Source organism: Perna viridis, chromosome 15 (genome assembly GCF_037379345.1).
Source record: "Perna viridis isolate PV_CMFRI_1.1 ecotype Kerala chromosome 15, ASM3737934v1, whole genome shotgun sequence".
NCBI lineage: Eukaryota > Metazoa > Mollusca > Bivalvia > Mytilida > Mytilidae > Perna > Perna viridis.
In genome coordinates, this window is record NC_142459.1 from 19,100,233 (window position 1) to 19,118,785 (window position 18,553).

The following is an 18,553-nucleotide window of genomic DNA, read 5'->3' on the forward strand; positions in this document are numbered from 1 at the left end:
ATTTGTTAACATTTTAAATTTTTGTATCTTTTTAAGACAATATTTTGTCAGTGAAATAATAACAGTTGTCAAATATACACTCTTTAAAAAAGGAAATATATCTAAAAACAGTCATTTTGTTTTCTTTTTATAAAAGTGTATAACTGACAGCTTTTCTTATTTCATTGATGAAATTTCAAATGATTCTGGTGATAAGAAATACAATGTCAAATATAAAATAAGTATACCCTTGAAAAAAATATACACAGAAATTTGAACCTTTTAAATACAAACAAAAACTTTCTAGATACACTAAAAATTACACAAAAAAGACAAACACAAATAAAATGCAATACCAATATAAAAGGAACAGACACAACAAAAGAAAAAGAGAAAAAAATTAAAAAGTACACAAAAAAAAAACAAACAAACAAAAATAAACCATAAAAAAATTATATTTTTACATGAACATTAAGCTTATTACAGGATGGGAGTTTTTGTCTAGGGGGGCTTTTGTCCTAGACCCACAATCCATTTTGATGGTGCAATGGATACACCATTAGAATACAAGTGTTACAGGCAACATAGTCTAAGTTCCAAAATAACAACAGATCCATCAAAAAGTAGCTGCATCCATAAAACAGACAGACAACCACCATTACCATGTCCATCTCTCAATTTATGGTTGGGGGGTCTTAAGACATAAGCCCCAGAAAAAAACCCTCCAGACAAAAGCCCCCTGGATAAAAGTTGACTTGTCATAGTTTTGCTCTCCTCTTCATCTACCCCAGACTTGACTTTTAATGAGCAACTCTGCAATTGTTTTTAGAAAAGCAGAGGACACTTGCCCTACCAGTGCATCTGGTCCATGCTCCTAGTTCATAGTCGAGTCCGAGTTGCTCATTTACTTTTGTTACTTTGTATGTATGATTTTAGTTACTTTATGTTCTTTGTTGTGTATGTCTGTTTTCCATGTATGGTCTTTGTCCCTGGATTACATTCTTTTGATTTCCGCTAGAATCTTGGTGCTTGAATCCCCTTCTGTTTACTGTCTTTATGGTTTATCAGAATTTGTTTTTTTAGGTGTTATACATGTACATCCACACTCTGTGATTTTCCAACCATTATTTTAGGTCAGCATTTCGGCCCCATTCCCAATGAGAAAAAGGCTCTAAAAATCCCAATTGTTGGTTGTAAATTTTCTAATTGTCAATAGACGTCTGCTTGCCTCAATATCACGATCCTGTTGTTTTTTCTTTTGTTCCATATCATACTTTGATTGTTTCCATTTGGATTGTCTTTCGGGGTGTTTTGGTAGTTATCCTTATACTTTCAATGCCATCTATTCGATTTTATGTCATTGTTGCGCTTGAAGGGAACTAAAAAAAGTTGAAAAGACAAGCTGAAAAATGACCCATACAATACATTAATAGAACAATATTTCTGTCTGGGCGATGTTTATAATTTCAAGTTCTATTAAAAAAAAACTGCTCAGCTGATAGTGCTAGATGTCAGAAATCAGATCCAAATTGCTTAAAAATCAGCATAAAAGAAAATTTAAATTTTACTATAATATTAAATGATTCAAATGACAAATGTTTTATGAATGTTTGAAACTAATGAAAAAGGAAAACAATATGCATTATTAAGATGAATTTTTGATGAGAGATGTACATGTACAAACTTTTCTTCAATCTCTGTTGTATCCAAATTGTTCTCCAAACGAAGACACATAACACTCATCAATAATGAGGGAACTGTAGTGTTTCTCATTTATATATCATTTCCCAAATTAGCGATTTTACACACTTTTTTCCCAATTGCATGGGTCCTGGGCCCCTTCCCTAAAACAGTAGGAGAATCACTGACACTACATGTATATACATTTTGTAATTCAGTTGGGTTTTCAATCTTTCGCTGCAGCAACAGGGCATATGGCTACAGATAACAATTTTCTTTCTCGTTTTTTGCAGTCAAAACAGTTCTAATTCAGGCCAACGACATATAGTTAATGTACCAGTTGTTCCTAAGTCAAGAACCAGTACTTCCTCTGTGCAGACTACACTTAAATATAATAGTGGACCCAATCCTTTGTCATTGTTGTCACCAAATCATAATAAGGTTCCAAATCACATTGGTGTCTTGACCAATAGTGAAGCTCCAAAATTATCATCAGTAAACACAATGGTGCAATCATCAGTCTTGCCACACCTGAGCCAAGTGAAAAGTCAATCCCTGTTGAAGTCAAAGAAACCTCCAGCCTTACCTTCCAAAAGCCTAACAGATGTTCAGTCCCTGTTAAAGTCCAAGGAATTTCAAGCCTTACCACAAAAAAGCCAATTGGCAATTCGATCCCTGTTGAATTCCAAGAAACCTCAAATCGTGCCCCAGCAGAGCCAAGTTGGCAATCAGTCACTGTTAAATTCCAAGAAACATCAAGCATTGCCTCAACAGAGCCAAGTTGGCAATCTGTCTCTATTAAGTTCCAAGAAACATCAAGCAATGCCACAACAGAATCAAGTGTTTATTCCATCCCTGGTTAAATCCAATGAACCTCCAGGGAGCCAAGTCGACAATCAGTCCTTGTTAAATGGAAATGAATCTCAACTCTTGTCGCTCCATAGAAAAGTGGACACTCAACCCTGTATGAAGGCTATGGTGTCAGATGACTCAGATGTAGATCATCTTATGTCAGGTTCTTCAACAATGCAAAATAAGGTGGAAGCCTGTGAGAAAAACATATATGAAAAAGAATACACTGAAAAGTTACAAATAAAAACTGAACAATCAGCCGAGGACATGAACATCGTAAACTCACCAGAACTATATATAGATAGGGATATCCCAGATGATAGGGCATCGATAGTCAGGAATTCTCCCAGTCAGAGTGATGATGATAAAGATATTGGTGATGATGATGATGATGATGATGATGGGGATGATGACATTGATAATGATGATGGTGATGGTGATTTGGTTGAATTGTTTGGACAAAAACGAGTAAAACTTAGAGATGGTAGAACAACATGGGTCAAGTGTGAAGAAGGGGAGGAGGAGGAAGAAGTGTATGGGCCTTTATCAGACCAAGACATACCTACTCCTCCAGAAATGTTCATTAGATTACTTTCGACTGGAATTACTCCTTGTAAAAGGAATTACTACTATCTTAACATCAAGCTGTGTGAAATGGATGGTAGCCAGGTGCCTTTTGATGCTAGTTGCTTTGATTTTGTTTTGAAGGATTTTCCAATTGTAGACAGAACTGGAAGGGCTATCAGTTCTGTCAAAAATAAGAAGATTAAAGATGGGCAGTACCACTTGGAGTTTTCTGCTGACCTGAACAAATGTTTGAACAAGTTTTACTTCAATTTTACGCATGCTTCGTTAAGAGTTCAAGGTAATTTATTATGCATACACATTATAAATTTGTAAATATCTATTTTTTTAATTTGCAATTAAATATTATTATAATTAAAAGATGTATATCGCTAGTCCACTTAATGTTGAGGGATATTCTTTTTTTGAGGTTGCTCACAGAATTTCTAGCTGTACAACTTCAAGTTACTTTTGTTATATATAACTATATGTAGCTATATAACATTAAATGATGTGTTTTATCAAATTATGAAAGAAAAATTGGGGTTACTTGGCAAAAAATTTCAATGATATGAAATGGATATAATCAGTGGAGTACGAAAATCTGCCCAAAAATAATGGCGGAACATGACCAGTTGACACCCTTAAGCTGCATTGGTTGTCACTGCATTATCTTTGAGGATTCTAAGTTCTAATCCTTGGTGATTGGAGGTGTAATTTGGTGTTTTATAATGTTATGATGTAAACCCTGCTTTCCAGTTTTATAATTTGATGACGTAAATCATGCTTTCCAAATACATTTTATATATTTGCTTCTCATTTAATGATTTCTAGATGTAACCTTTGACCCTGAAGGACAACAATTCACTTGTGACATGTGTAACTTGTCCTTTAATGAATTCTGGGAAATTCATGCTCACAGTAAATTTGTTCACAAGGAGAAATGGATAGAGAAAATAGCAGGTATTAGTTTGTATAGGAACAAAAGCATGTGTTAAATGTTAATGCATAGGTGTAACCAGTAAGTCATACTTCACTTTTTATAATTTGTATCACAGACAACTTTGGTGTTCTTAGGGTAGTGTGCATGGTGGTGTTTGGTCAAGTGCAGACCTTTGTTGGATTTGATCACTGGCCAAGTCACACCAAATACTTTAATTATGCCTACCAAGTGGCATTTAGATAATGACTGGTTCACATGATTGCCTTCTGAGTGAGAATAATATGTCTGAGTGGAATTTCATGCCCTATTTGCAAGATCTAGTTTTCAAGGTTGGAGTAGGAATCAAAAGGATAAAGGATAAAGACTAGACAGGAAAAACAGATAATGACACACACACAACAAATAACATAAAATAATACAAAGAAATAAAAGCAAATGAGCAACTTGGACTACATCAAAAACCTAGGAGTATGGACCAGGTGTACTGGTAGGGTAAGTGTCTTCTGGTTTTCTAGAAACAACTGCTGAGTTGCTCATATAATGTCATGTCTGGAGTAGAGAAAGAGGAAATGAAAACCGTAACATAGTAAACAATCGGTTTCCATGGTGCAGATATAGATACACCGTAATGCTCCATGAGTTTATGATGATGACTTGTGAAGTTAAGATCTGGCTCAGCGTATCAGACTAATACAAAGCTTGGTTTGATATACCTGAGACCAAATTGCATACAATATATACCATAAGATGTCAAATTACAATTTAAAAAATCAATTAATTGTATTTTCATTTATGAAGGAAAATTAGAAGATAAAATGTGTAATTTTAACTAATATATGTATTTGCCTTAATGATTTTTTGTACTTACTTACAGTACGGTTTAGAATATCTAGATTTTTAGGGTTTGAAATAAGCAGATGCCCACCTTCCAAAGGTCACTAACATTTCATTTGGGCTACTGAAATTCTTACTGCGATTGTAAAGAATAATACATATTGACTACTTAAATCTAATTTGTGACTATCGGTTCTTACGCCAAAGCCTTGTTTTTGTATGAAGTATGAAATGTAGAAATAACTGATAGTGTGTCCATGCATACTTTACCCTTTTAACATGGCAAAAAAACTTAAGTTTTTCTATTTTTTTTCTTTTGTTTTGTAGAAAATAAAGTCCCTGAAGATAAAATAATATGGGAATCTGGCAATGGTGAGTTTATTGATATAATAATATAATATTACTGTGAAAGTACTTCAACTTGTGAATTTCTAATTCATTGGAAACCATATTTGGTGGTTTGGTCTACCCACAAAAAACCACGAAAATTTGTACTTTTTGTTATTACCCCATGAACAATAATACTTTCATAGTATACTTTTTGTTATGTAATGATGGTTCATGATACTGTTGTGAGGTGTGTAAAGTAATGTCTATCTTAATGGCTCCTTAACTTCTTTATGGATTATTATGAGATTTTCAATGATAGGTTTATCAGGTCATGTGGTTGAGCACTTGCAATATTTAATGTTGAATGAATTTGAGGTTATGGTCTGCCATGTCAACATTGGATTAACTTAGTAATTGACAAAAAGATGGATGGGGTTCCTGGGTAGTAGATACAACGTGGAATGTTATCAATAGGGATATTATAAAACAGGGTTTGACTGTAATTATTATAACCCCACTCAATCACTGGATGGTACCGCATGGTGGGTGTTTTTTACAGTGTGCTAATTTCACATATTTCAGTGGTCTAAAAACATAAAAAAAGTTCTGCAAAATATTGACACTGATCTTCTTGTTACTTTTAGCCCAAATTAGCATGTGCCAAAATTAGAATAGTCAACCTGCCAAAATAACCAGTTAAACTGTATGTAATGGAATCACCATGTGTGTCCAAATTGTGTTACAAATGTATCAGCTCCCAATGGATGGATTGATTTCAATTTTGTATGTGGTTTAATATAGATGGGGTATTTGTTGTAGAGGATTTTTGAGTGCTACTGTCAATTTCTTGTAGAAGGTAGGTTATGCCTAGCACCACAGCACATGCAACATCTTGTCTTTATATTATTTCAGGTATGATAAATCCAGCAATTCTGACAGATATTACAATGAGACAGTTATCCGGAAATGACTCATTAAGTAAGTGTGCTTTTAAATAGTCAAGTAACTGTATTATCTTGAGACTTAGTTGAGTTTCCAATGCTGCTGACAAGTAGTTACCTCTAACCATCTGAAATCCTGTTTGAAGTGTAAGTGTCTGTAAGAATAAGCCAAAATGTAAAAAAAAATCAGTAACATGCATGTCAATACACCACCAATCTAACAATAAAATATCACTCAAGGATACTTTCTCCATTTGAAAAGACCATTATTTGGTCTCTGTATTACTGGGTTTGCTAAAAAAATACAATAGAATGTTAGAGAAATGAGGTTTTTGACAGAGTTATCTGCCCTTGAAATGCTCATTTTCAGTGCATTTCAATGAACTTGTAATTCAATTGTGCAGCATGATATGGAAAATCTTGTCTTTTTTCCTTGATTCTGATGGTGCAAATAGTCAAATCATACTTTCAAAATGGTGCATTTTTTCATACCATGTTTCACCCACTGCCTGACTCTTAAAGGCACTGACAATTAAAAGTACAAACAAAAACAATATAGTGTACCATCAGTGTATCAGGACTGTATCTTTTATAGGATTCTGTATCTCACTTACTACTGTGAAAGAGTAATTCAGGGAACCAAGGTTATAGGGGTAATCAAAAGGATGTAATCCAGGGAACCAGGGTTATAGGGGTAATCAAAAGAATGTAATCCAGGGAACCAAGGTTATAGGGGTAATCAAAAGGATATAATCCAGGGAACCAAGGTTATAGGGGTAATCAAAAGAACGCAATACAGGGACAAAGACCAGACATGGAAAACAGACATACACAACAAAGAACATAAAGTAACTAAAATCATACATGCAAAGTAACGAAAGTAAATGAGCAACTTTGACTCCACTAAAAACTGGGAGCATGGACCAGGTGCACTTGTAGGGTAAGTGTCCCCTGCTTTTCTAGAAACATCCGCAGAGTTGCTCATAAAAAGTCAAGTCCTGGGAAGACAAACAAGGAAAGGAAAACTGAACTGTTGAATAAATCAGTTTTCATGGTGCAGATGGATACACTATAACGATCCATGAGTTCATGATGACGACCATAAAACTTCTGTAGTGATGACTTCAGTCTTGTAGCAACATAACCCCTGTTCCAGAAGCCTATTTGTTAGACTTCTAGCGTGATACAAAAAGTCCGTGTAGTTTTGCCAAGCTCTTGCATAACATATGAGTTGTGATATGAACACTCCATACGCAGGTGCTGAAGAGATATTGCCACAGATGAAAGGAAAGTTGACAATTCTGAATAAAAAGTCAAACGAAATGTGAAAGTACTATTGGGGTACCAATTTTTGTGGATGAACCAACAAAAAGGAGATTCTCATTGATGTGTATACTGAAAACCTCGAATACAAATAACAGGAATGAAATAATTAAATGATAGCAAATTAATGAAGTCTTAGTAAATAAATGAAATGGAGAATCTATTTAACTATTAAACCAAAGAAACTAAAATTGAAATAAGCAAAAAGATTTGACAGAGAATTATGAAAAGTGATAGTAATTACTTTCTAAGAAAACATAAATATCCAGTTAACGCTTTAAATACCAAAACTACTATATATCAAGTTACTGAATTACTACTTCTTATATACTAAACCATAAAATCTAGTTTTGCAAGACTTCTAATGAACTTAAAACTAATCAAAACTGGCCATATCCAAATTAGTAGAAATAAGATAAAAAAAAACAAGAAATAAATCAAAGATATGCAAATGAATTATGCGGATAACAGAATATGTCAAGGACAGTGACATGCCATACACATATAACATGACTTGTAAAATGTTATTACTCTGGAATATAATATCATATAACGCTACAGAGAAAGATAACGTGAAATGACTTGATGCAACAAACTATAAACAATGTACACAAAGAATTCAAATGGAAATATAAGAAATAAAAAGACGATTGATAAATCTAGCCCTGGCACATAAATATCAAATTGAATGTTCACATGTTTAAAACCTTATAACTACAATTCCTCTTATACAGCTTGACATTTGTTTTTTGTAGATAATTTTTGGGATTTAGATGGGCACAAATTTGACAGCATTGTGCCTGTTTTACCGAATGGTAAATTAAAGTGCCGCTTTTGTGAGAAATCATTTTGGAATGGTATTTTTCTCCATGACCATATAAGATTTACTCACTTGCAGAGAGATAATAATCTGGACGTTTTGATTTTAAAGAAAGAAACAACATACTTTGACAAAGTGGCCAATTTTTTTGGTACCATTGAAAAATGTGATGTTATAGCCTGTAAAGAACAGGACATGAAGACATGCCTCACAGAGAGTTGTGCTGTCGTTGATAAAGAGGGAGCTTATATAGATATTAATCCAGGAAGAAGAGTGGTCACCTTGTTGTATGGGTTTGAAGACTACCATTTTATGTTGTTTTTGGTGAATTCTTTATCGTGGGTCTGTACAATCTGTGACACTAAGTTTAAGATGAAGGACTTGGCTAGTCAACTGAAGAATCACAACTGTCTTGTAGATTCATACATTCAGTACATTCACCCTGCAGTTTGTAAAAAATCATTGAACTCTTTCAAGATCTACTCAATAAATAACTCTTGTAAAATTTTCACAACTGTTGATACCAAGAAGAGTCATAGTCAATCTGTTTTACAGTGTAGGACATGTGGGGCTCTCACAGGAATATCTAGCTTTTATAGCCATGAATGTAGACACCTTAAAAGAGCAGATATGTGTAGAAACAGTATAGAAATGTATGAAGATCGTTGTATCTTGTTATGTCCCGACCAATTATGTAGGATGCCTTTTTATGATACTTTTCATATGCAAAAACATATTGCCTCACAACACACTAGTAAAGTCCACTGCTATGTCTGCAGATCTCAAGGTATAAAGTCTACAGACTGTTGCGAACATTTCATGAATGCCTTATTCGGACAACACCCAAAAAACAAGGTTAGGTCAGAGGAACAAGATAGTATAATAATCAAAGACAGACCTGTTAAAGCAAAAATGCTTTTGAAAAAATCAAACCATTATCCTAAATTGATCGCAGAGGTTATTGTTGATGAATATAAGTTCGGGAAAAAAAATCACCGAATAGTAGAGCGATGTAAGTTATGTGGTAGGCGTATTTATTATGGCAATCATTTGGAACAGTGCTGTTTAAAATTTCAGGACAGATGTGATGTCAGCCTGAAAAGCTGTCGATTCTGTAGAAAAGTGTACTTATCTGATAAGCATGAATGTTCTAAAGAGGGAATAACTGAATCCAAGAATGACTCACTGAAGGATAATTTTGAATGTCCATTTTGTATTATTTTATCAGTGTCATCTTTTAAAGGCCAACCAGTGGAAGACTGTGATCATTTGCTTTATTTTAATGAAAGACCTGGAATTTCCCAGCACTTTAAAAAGAAATGGAGTGCTTTATCATATGACAAGACAAAGAAAAATGTAATAGAAGAATGTGAGTGCAACTTGTGTTTAAAGAATCTCTTTGGAAGAGATAATTGGACAGAACACACTTCTCAGTGTTGTTTGAAATTTATTAAACATGATAAAGATGTAAGTGTAAAGAGTTGTCGATTTTGTCAAAAGTTATTCATGTACAGTGTTCACAAATGCTTTCCAGTTAAACAAAGTAAATACTGGTCAAATTGTGCAAGGATGAAAGTTCGATGTCCACTTTGTCCAGTTTTATGCAGATCTGCATTAATATATTTCGAACATGTTGTGACTTACCATATCACTGAAATAAAATGTTGTCGATTTTGTGAAATTTTATACACAGAGTCCGTTCAGCGTCACCAGTGTAACAGAAAAGCAGAAAGCAAGTATCTGGCAAGGATGAGTAACTCCTATCAGCCTGGAACATCAGATGTAGATAAAAGCTGTATGAATTGTGTCCTCTGCAAGAACTTGCACTTAGGAAGTATTTACAATGATTCGTGTGAGGGGAGGTGCTCACTCTGTACATATACCAGTAAGTGTAAGGGGTATATATGTATACATTGTGACCGAGTTTTTCATTGCAGAAACTCTTTTGTTGATCATACTAAAACTGTTCATTGGCTACTTTAATGTAATTTTTTTGCATATTGAAACCAGACATGATTTCCTTCCACCTTAAGAAGAATTCGACTTTTTTTAAAACCCAGAGTTTACTGTTATGATTCTTTTTTTTTACTTTGTATAATTTGTACATGAACTTTGCCTTTCTTTGCTTTTGTTGACCCCATAAAATCAGGTCTGTGAATTTTGTATTCCCTTATTTGGCAAGTGTGGATGGATTCTTCTGTTGGTTTATTTGTTCATTTCACTATAAGATGTTAAAGTTGTTTGTGGGTGTGTTAGTTATTTTTGTATTTCTTATTTTTTTGGGAGGGGGTGGGGTAGTTGTACAATGTATATGTCACACAAAAATAAAGAATGATCTGTTAGGCTACAAGTCTTATGTACAGTGTTACCTGACTTAACCAAAAGGTTTTTGACTTTAAAATTGGTTCACTTAAGAAGTGTTCAATAATTAATTTGAATAGATACGAACCAATTTTAAAAAAGTATCTAGTTTCGACAAGTTTTAGGATTTTGAAGTGTTTAGGAAGGTATCACTGTCCATGGTGTTGAAAAATAATTGCTGTATTTGTTAAGCGGCATGATATCACCTGGTGTATGGACTTGCCACTAGTTTGATGTATTTAAGGTGTCCATGCAAAAATCAAGAAGTGAAATAAATTACATAGAAAGTATTGAAATTCACTTGAAAAAGGGAGATAAATCTCTATTCTGTGCAAATTTAGGTTGTTTTGTTAGGGAACTTTAAAACCATTTTCTAAGCCATTTATTATGTCTTTTAAAATAATGTATGTCATAGATACCTTTTGTATGGTATAAACATTACATTTGAACCAAAAATTTAGTGGTAAAAATATATGTTGTGCCACCGTTGTCATAGGACTTGCCTGATGTTTACATGGATGACCTTACAATTGAAGAACTAACTATCAGAAGTGGATGCCCATGAAAGAGCTACACACACAGTGGGTGGCACATTGTATCTTCAATTAGAGAGCACAAACTCAAGTTTTCTAGAAGAAAAAAGAAGGGTAACTATGATTTGTAAGGAGAAGGTTCAGTAAGGCCCTATTTGGCCCCTGTTTTGAACATTTTTGAAAGATATGTTTTGGTCTATACTGGTTAGTTCATTTGAAAGGATAATGGTTGTAGTAAATACATCTCAGCCGATTTTGGCGATATCATGAATGTTTTTGACCTAATAGTGGTCAAAATAAATATAGCATTAGTGAAATCTTTCATTTTATTGCATTTTTCCACATATTTTTCGATGGTTTTTACCCATAACGGAAGTTGCTGCATCCGTGTTTATCCAAAATAAAGACATATGTTGTATCTCACAATACTACACAATATATACGGTATATAAAGATCAAGAATGAACCTGCATGAGACCACATTTGTTTTCACAAATACAGTCAAAGATATGCTGAAATATTGAGATTGTGTGGATTTTTTGTCATTTAGGCAATTTTGCTGGTGCTACAATGACTAGGTGCGTTACTGTTTTGGCCAAAATCTTATAAAACTAGCTGGTGTAACACTTGTGTGCACAAAAAACGATAAAAATCTTGAACAATTTCAAATTTTGAGGTCAAAATTGGCAATTACCAAACCTTCTCCTTTACTGATTTGGTAAAAATGAAATGAAATTAAAAGAAAGCACTAGAAACTTTAAAAAAAGGGAAATAACTCAATTTATAATTAATTTGATTTGTTAGAAGGATTTGTTTGCATCAAAATCCTTCTATCTGGTGTCATTATGAATTTAGAATTACTTCGAGAAACAAACCATGAGAATACAAGTTGCTCTGTGCCACCTTTTTCTTAGAATCTGCCTGGTTTCTACATGGACAGTCCCTTTGACTTCAACACATTCATTTGAAGATTAAATACTGGTAGAGTTCAGTTAGTACACAATATGTATGATATACTGCATTTCATATTTATAATGGGAGTTGTGGCTCTTTTTCACTTTAATACTGTTGTGATGTACATGTGCATGTACTCAACTGTGTGTTTGTTTAAATAATGTGTACAATAACTTATAAAACTTTCGAGAAAATATATGAAATTTTGTAGTATAATGTAGCACATCAGTGAGTGAATGTTTATTTTGATGTTGTCCAAATTTTTCTCTTGAACACCAAATAAAGAGGGGGTGTGGTTGGAATACCATTTGATTTAAAACAAAGCAAATGTTTATTAACACACAATTTCTAATTATAAGGATGCATAGGGCCAGACCAGAAAAAAATCTACTTTTTTATTTTTGGTCTGATTTAAAAATTATTAATTTACTTCAAAATTTTGTGCAATGTTGTGCCCAAACCATTGATGTGTCCGTGATAAATTGTAAGTTTTTATGCTTCAGTGGGTCAAATACTAATAATATTTCCACATTTGTTCCTACTGTTTAGGGTTCAACCACTGCAATCCTAGCATGGTGCGCAAAGCGAGGCTTTTTTCCTTTGATGGCATTGCTGAACTTTTATGCTACTGCTCTTGCCCTTACGTTTTAGATAAAATACATCCAGGAGAGGCATAAATGATGCTCTAAAACGCTATCTCCGCGCCCCTGGACCTGCTGGGGGCCTTAAGCAGACCCCCTGCCGTAATTTTGCCTACACTTCAATTTGGCCTCAGCTACACCCCTGTCAACCAAGGTTTTGTCACTTTTGATATTCTTCAATGTTTTACTTCCACAGAGAGGACTTGGTTTTTTTAGCCCACATTGCCAAAGGCCATGTGAACTATTGCCATCACTTGGCATCCGTCTTCGTTGTTAACCATTGTACAAAACTCTTCTCGTCTGAAACTACTTGACTGATTTAAACCAAACTTGGTATAAATGTTTTTTGGGATATCCTGCGTAGGACTGATGTGGGGATTTTTTGATTCGTCGAAAAACATTGCCGCCGTTACTAAAAATAGAACGTATGGGTCAGACAGATTTTTTAATTTATCTCCAAAACTGTTAGGTTTAGCTAAATTCTGACATTGAGTAAAAGTGTTCAGCATGATGAGATCTATCTGGTCAAACTTTGGTTTTAATCTGGTAAGCTATGTTGGAGTTATTGCCTTTTTTTCAAAGATTTTTGTTGTTTTTGATGTTATTTCTTTCAAAAATCTTCTCCTCTGACACTACTTGACCAAATGAAACCAATTTTGGTATGAATGTTCTTTGGGCTATCCTGCATCAAAGTTGTCAGGTGACTCCTTTTTTTTAGTTTTCAGCCAATGTCTTGAAACCTATATTAGATAGAAAGAAACTTTCATTTGCTGAAATGATCCTTATGATAAGTCCTACCAAAGTCTTCTTGAGTCAGAATTGTTGGATATCTCCTTGTTAAATTTATTACCCTTGAAAGACAAACTTTAACCAGGTGAGCAATTCAGACTCCTGGGAGCCTCTTGTTTTTAGTTAGGCTGTTCCAATTAGGAGTTAGCTAATTGTATCTAGTTCTGGTGAGTCCTAGTCGTCTTCATTGGTCCCTCCTGAGCTGGTCATAATTATTCAAAGGAAAGTGAATTTGTTTACATCTTTTATTGCTCGTTTGTCTATTCTCTTGATTGCCTGTTTGGTGTTAGTTTTCAGTCACATCACCATTGTTTTTGCAGCATTGATCTTGGGCTGAAGGAATGCGCATGACTACCTGGAAGTATAAAGTTGAGTGTAAGGCTGATCACCTCACGTCAGAAAACCATTTTGATTACGGAAACCATAAGCATTAAATGTTTTTCGTATTGAAAAATAATTTTACGGGTACTATTTTTTACACTTTTAGCTCCACTGCAAAAAATACCGGAAATTTGTGTCCCGCAGAAAAGAATGAGCTATTTTTTGTTTACAGATGGTCATGTTGTGTTCATTAATATGAAGATAATTGATAGTTTTCTTACAACGAACTCACTTTTATCTACATTTTTTCTGATTTATTTCAGATATAAAGGTAGACAAAATGGTTTACTTGACATATTATAAAACTGCTGCTTTTGTCTATATTTCATTAATATACAAAAGTCATGATGTTAATGTGTGAATGTGTTTATGTTTTCTTCAAGTGTGTAATAAACATGTATTATATATCATTGTTTCAAAATATGTCAAAATAAATAACTTTACATCATTAAGGAAAAGGGTAAGAGCTGTTCATTTAAAGCTGCATTAGCTGCCAAATTTGTTCAGTTTTGATTCAACTGAATTTTGCTGATAAAATGAAATAAGTGAAGTAATGCAATTAAAGGAATAAATGTCGATAGTACCAACATAATATTGTAAAAACAACGTTTTTTTTTAATCCAAAGAGGTCAATAGCTCATTTCTAATTTTTATTTTCGCCATTACTTCGGAAGATTGCCGACAAGACATTAACCTGGGTTAAAAATACTTCAACCTTGGTAAAAACAATAACGGATACACAGATAAGCACGTGTCTTGTTTACATTTCATTTCATCTATTTCTTGATTAGTTTTCAAATAAATAATGACTGTTACTGACCATATTTGTGCCACATTATATCACAATAACGTAAATTCCAAAACGGTCCTTGCATTATATTCGAACTTTTTTTCTTGTACGACTTGAGTCCGACGGTCTTCCTTGTCATTGATTAACCACGTTCGCCTTGCAATCAGATTTGTTTTTAAAAAAGCGACCCTTACAGCACATGCGTGGATTAAGGTAACGTGAGGTCACATGCATACGAATTTATCTAGATCGATTTTTCGTCTTGCAAGACAATAAATATGTAGACACCTATTTCATGTATTTAACACATTTCATTTGTGGATATCGAATGAAATTATACAGGAAAAGTACAATTTAGTAGAAATAATTCATAATCCAACAGAAACAAAAATTTACGAAAATGACAGCTAATGCAGCTTTAATATAAACCCAAATTATGGAGCATGGTTCAATCTAATTCACGTTAGACCTATCAATTGTTCTATCAAGTTACTGCATTAAGGATCTAACAACTCCAGCATGTAACACGCCAGGGGTACCCCATTCCACGACCTGTGGCCCACAACCCAGTTGCTCTTTGGGCAGAGCGCCCTAGCCTCCGGCTACGGTTCTGAGCACTATTTAGTCGCCTTTTACGACAAGCTTAGAGCTGCTGCAGGCATATTCTTTTGACACCCGAACCTACACTGGGCACTCCGTGTTGGGAAAGATGCCACGTTCCTCGCTTGTTAAAAAACTCTTCTGTGGTATTCGATGGGAGTAGGAACCTTTTGCGCTCCGCCACAGGAGGCTAAATTGCCCGACCTTACCCATCACCCCCTTTTATCTTGTGGCAATCAAAATTTATCGACCCTATTATCCTTGTGTCTCATCCCTTTTTTCATTTCATCATCATCATCATTTCATGTTCATCGCCTGAATATAGCTAAAATATTGCTGCTCGGGCGATAAACCCCAACAATCGATCAATCAACCGGTATATTTAGAAGTTATTTTTTTTTACAAAGTATGGAAACCTCTGCTAAGTCCTGCATATCTGTACCTATGTCTTCCATCTTTTTTTTCTTCAGAATAATACCTATGTATAATGTTATTTAAGTCGGGATTTCAACTGAGAATTGGGAATAGCAGTACGTAGGCAATCTGCTAATTTCATGCCCCAGCACCACAAAAGTAAAACAAAATACTTACTAATTTACTAATTTTGTACGATAATGATTTAACAATATCAAAGTGCAATTGGAATTTTTCAAGTTCATAAATTACTCTAACATTTTTTCTGAAAACTCAGTTGTTTCCCAATGGTTACAGTTTAAATTTTCATCGAAAGTTTCACTTGCGTATGAAATGAACAAATAGATTGTAAAATGTATGCAATTTTAATATGCTTTTTTATATTTGTATTGTAATTTCAATGCTACCTTTGGGAAGTAATAAGCGACTGTTAAGTGTATGCCAGGATATTAAAGGTTTGAAATTAATTTTTATTATTTTTGATTTGATGTATGAAAGGATTTTTTGATAGTATGCTCATATTTATGCTTGGGTAAAGGTAGATCGGTACTATTTATTTCCCATAGGCGATAATTGTATTCACGTTTTTAAACAATGACGGAGCTATAAACTGATTTTTATTCAGTCATATCTTCATTTCCATCACTAGAAATGTGAGCCAAGTCATAGCATAACCGTCTCGTTTCTTTGGTATTTTAAGCAGATGATGTTTGGGGTCAAAGTTTCCCCCATTTTCTGCGAAAAAATATAATACATCATATATTTATATAAAATGGTTTTTGGAAGTATTTACTTAAGTAGGGTAAGCAAAAGGTCAAACTAAAATAATGAGAAATAATACCATTCTACCTGAAGAGGATAAGTTTTTTTTCGTAATTGTTTAAATGTTATAAATAAATGATTGAGTTATGCCGCTTTTATCTTCACCTGACACCGAGTATCTGAATATCTCGAGTGTAACCTTTAAAAGATACATTTTTTTTTAAACTTTGTAAGTTTCGAGTATTTATCTCTACCTGTATCTTAATTTATATTGCCACTTGGTATGGCCCCGTGCAGGTCCGGGTGTTAAAAGAATAGACCTGCAGCAGCGCTAAGCTTGTCGTAAAAGGCGACTAAATAGTGCTCAGAAACCTAGCCGGGGGCTAGGCGCTCTGCCCACAGAGCAACTGGGATGTGTGCCGCAGGTGGTGGAATGGGGTACCCCTGGCGTGTTACATGCTGGGGTTGTCAGGCTATAATACGGAAAACCTGACCGCAAACCATAGTGGTGCACCGTGTTGGGAACGATGCCACGTTCCTCGCACGTTAAAGAACCCTGCTGTGGTATTCGATAGGAGTAGGAACCTTTGCGCTCCGCCACAGGAGGCTAAATTGCCCGACCTTACCCATGCCCCTTTTTCCAGTGGCAATCAAAATTTGTCGACCCTATTATCCTTGTGACCCATCCTTTTTTTTCATTTCATGTTCATTTTGTCATCCATTTCATGTTCATTGTCTGAATATAGCTGAAATATTGCTGCTCGGACGTTAAACCCCAACAAACAACAAACAAACAAGCCACTTGGTATGAATAAACACCATCATTTTGATAGTGTAATTTGACTATTTGTACCATCAGAATCAAGGAAATAACACAAGATTTCCATATCATGCTGGATCATTGAGTTACAATTTCATTGAAATGCACTGAAAATGAACATTTCAAGGTCAGGTAACTCTGTCAAAAACCTAATTTTTCTAAGATTCTATTGAAAAATTTCTGCATAAAGTCAGTGATGCAGAGATAAAATAACAGTCTTTTCAAATATAGAAAGTCTACTTGAGTGATATTACATTGTCAGATTAGTGGGTTTTTGACATGCATGTTTCTGATTTTTCCCACTTACAAACTGATTCTTACAAACACTTACACTTAAATGTTTTTTGAACCTTAGCAAACCGAACACATTTCTCCTGTGTAAATACATTAAAAAAGTTGTGTAAGCAGCACAATGCTAAGACGTTAAAATATTCCTTTTCGAAAGACAACAACATTGTCTTATTATGTTACATTATTCACATTATGTAAAGACAACAGCGGATTGTACGAAATGGAAATGAGTCTCATTCTTTATAAAGGACAATGGCATCATATGATATAGGTCATTTTGTGTCCCTAACATAATGACTTGGTATGTCAATAATAGAACGAAGATGAACGGGAGTATTTTTCTGTATGAAAGTTTTTAACTTAAAGTAATATAATTATGTGTTTAGTTACAATACCTCGAGTTTACAAACAACATTTAAACAAGACTGCTGTACAAGTAAAATACTGACAGTAATCAAGGGAACCAAGATTCTAGTGGAAATCGGAATGATGTAATCCAGAAACAAAAACCAGACATGGAAAACAGACACTTTTGTTATTTTGTATGTATTATTTTGGTTATTTTATGTTCTTTGTTGCTAGCTTGCACTGCATTATTCATTTAGGAACAGAACTATATGAATTTCAGACTTCAAATGTTGTTTATGACAGCTATATATTTATTCTAAAGTATGATGTTTACTTTTTTGTTATTAATGTTATTTAGAAGTTATAAAACATGTCTTCCTAAGTTTGACTTGTGATTGTGTGTCATATTCATATAAAGATGCAATGTTTCAGTGCTAAATTTAATGTGTTATTAAAACTATGAATGAAAACATTTCATTAAGGAATGTCCTAGATATTGACTTTATCTGAACCTCGATTGAACAAATGCTGCTCACATTCTACACGTGTACATTCCCTGAATAAGTTTTTCTTGGCGTTCTTAAAACGGTTCCATATTTATCA

At 34.1% G+C, this 18,553-nt stretch overlaps 1 protein-coding gene across 1 annotated transcript in view; it reads left to right on the forward strand.

The window, feature by feature from the left end:
- Nucleotides 1–18,332, forward strand: part of LOC148597342 (uncharacterized) — a 31,582-nt gene extending 13,250 nt beyond the window's left edge. Inside the window, exons 12-16 of the mRNA XM_088562800.1 lie at nt 1,953–3,376; nt 3,910–4,038; nt 5,180–5,224; nt 6,095–6,160; nt 8,202–18,332. Coding sequence (XP_088418926.1) covers nt 1,953–3,376; nt 3,910–4,038; nt 5,180–5,224; nt 6,095–6,160; nt 8,202–10,249 — 3,712 coding nt within the window. The 3' untranslated portion in view covers nt 10,250–18,332. The remainder of the gene's footprint in view (nt 1–1,952; nt 3,377–3,909; nt 4,039–5,179; nt 5,225–6,094; nt 6,161–8,201) is intronic.
- Nucleotides 18,333–18,553: the final 221 nt, after the last annotated feature.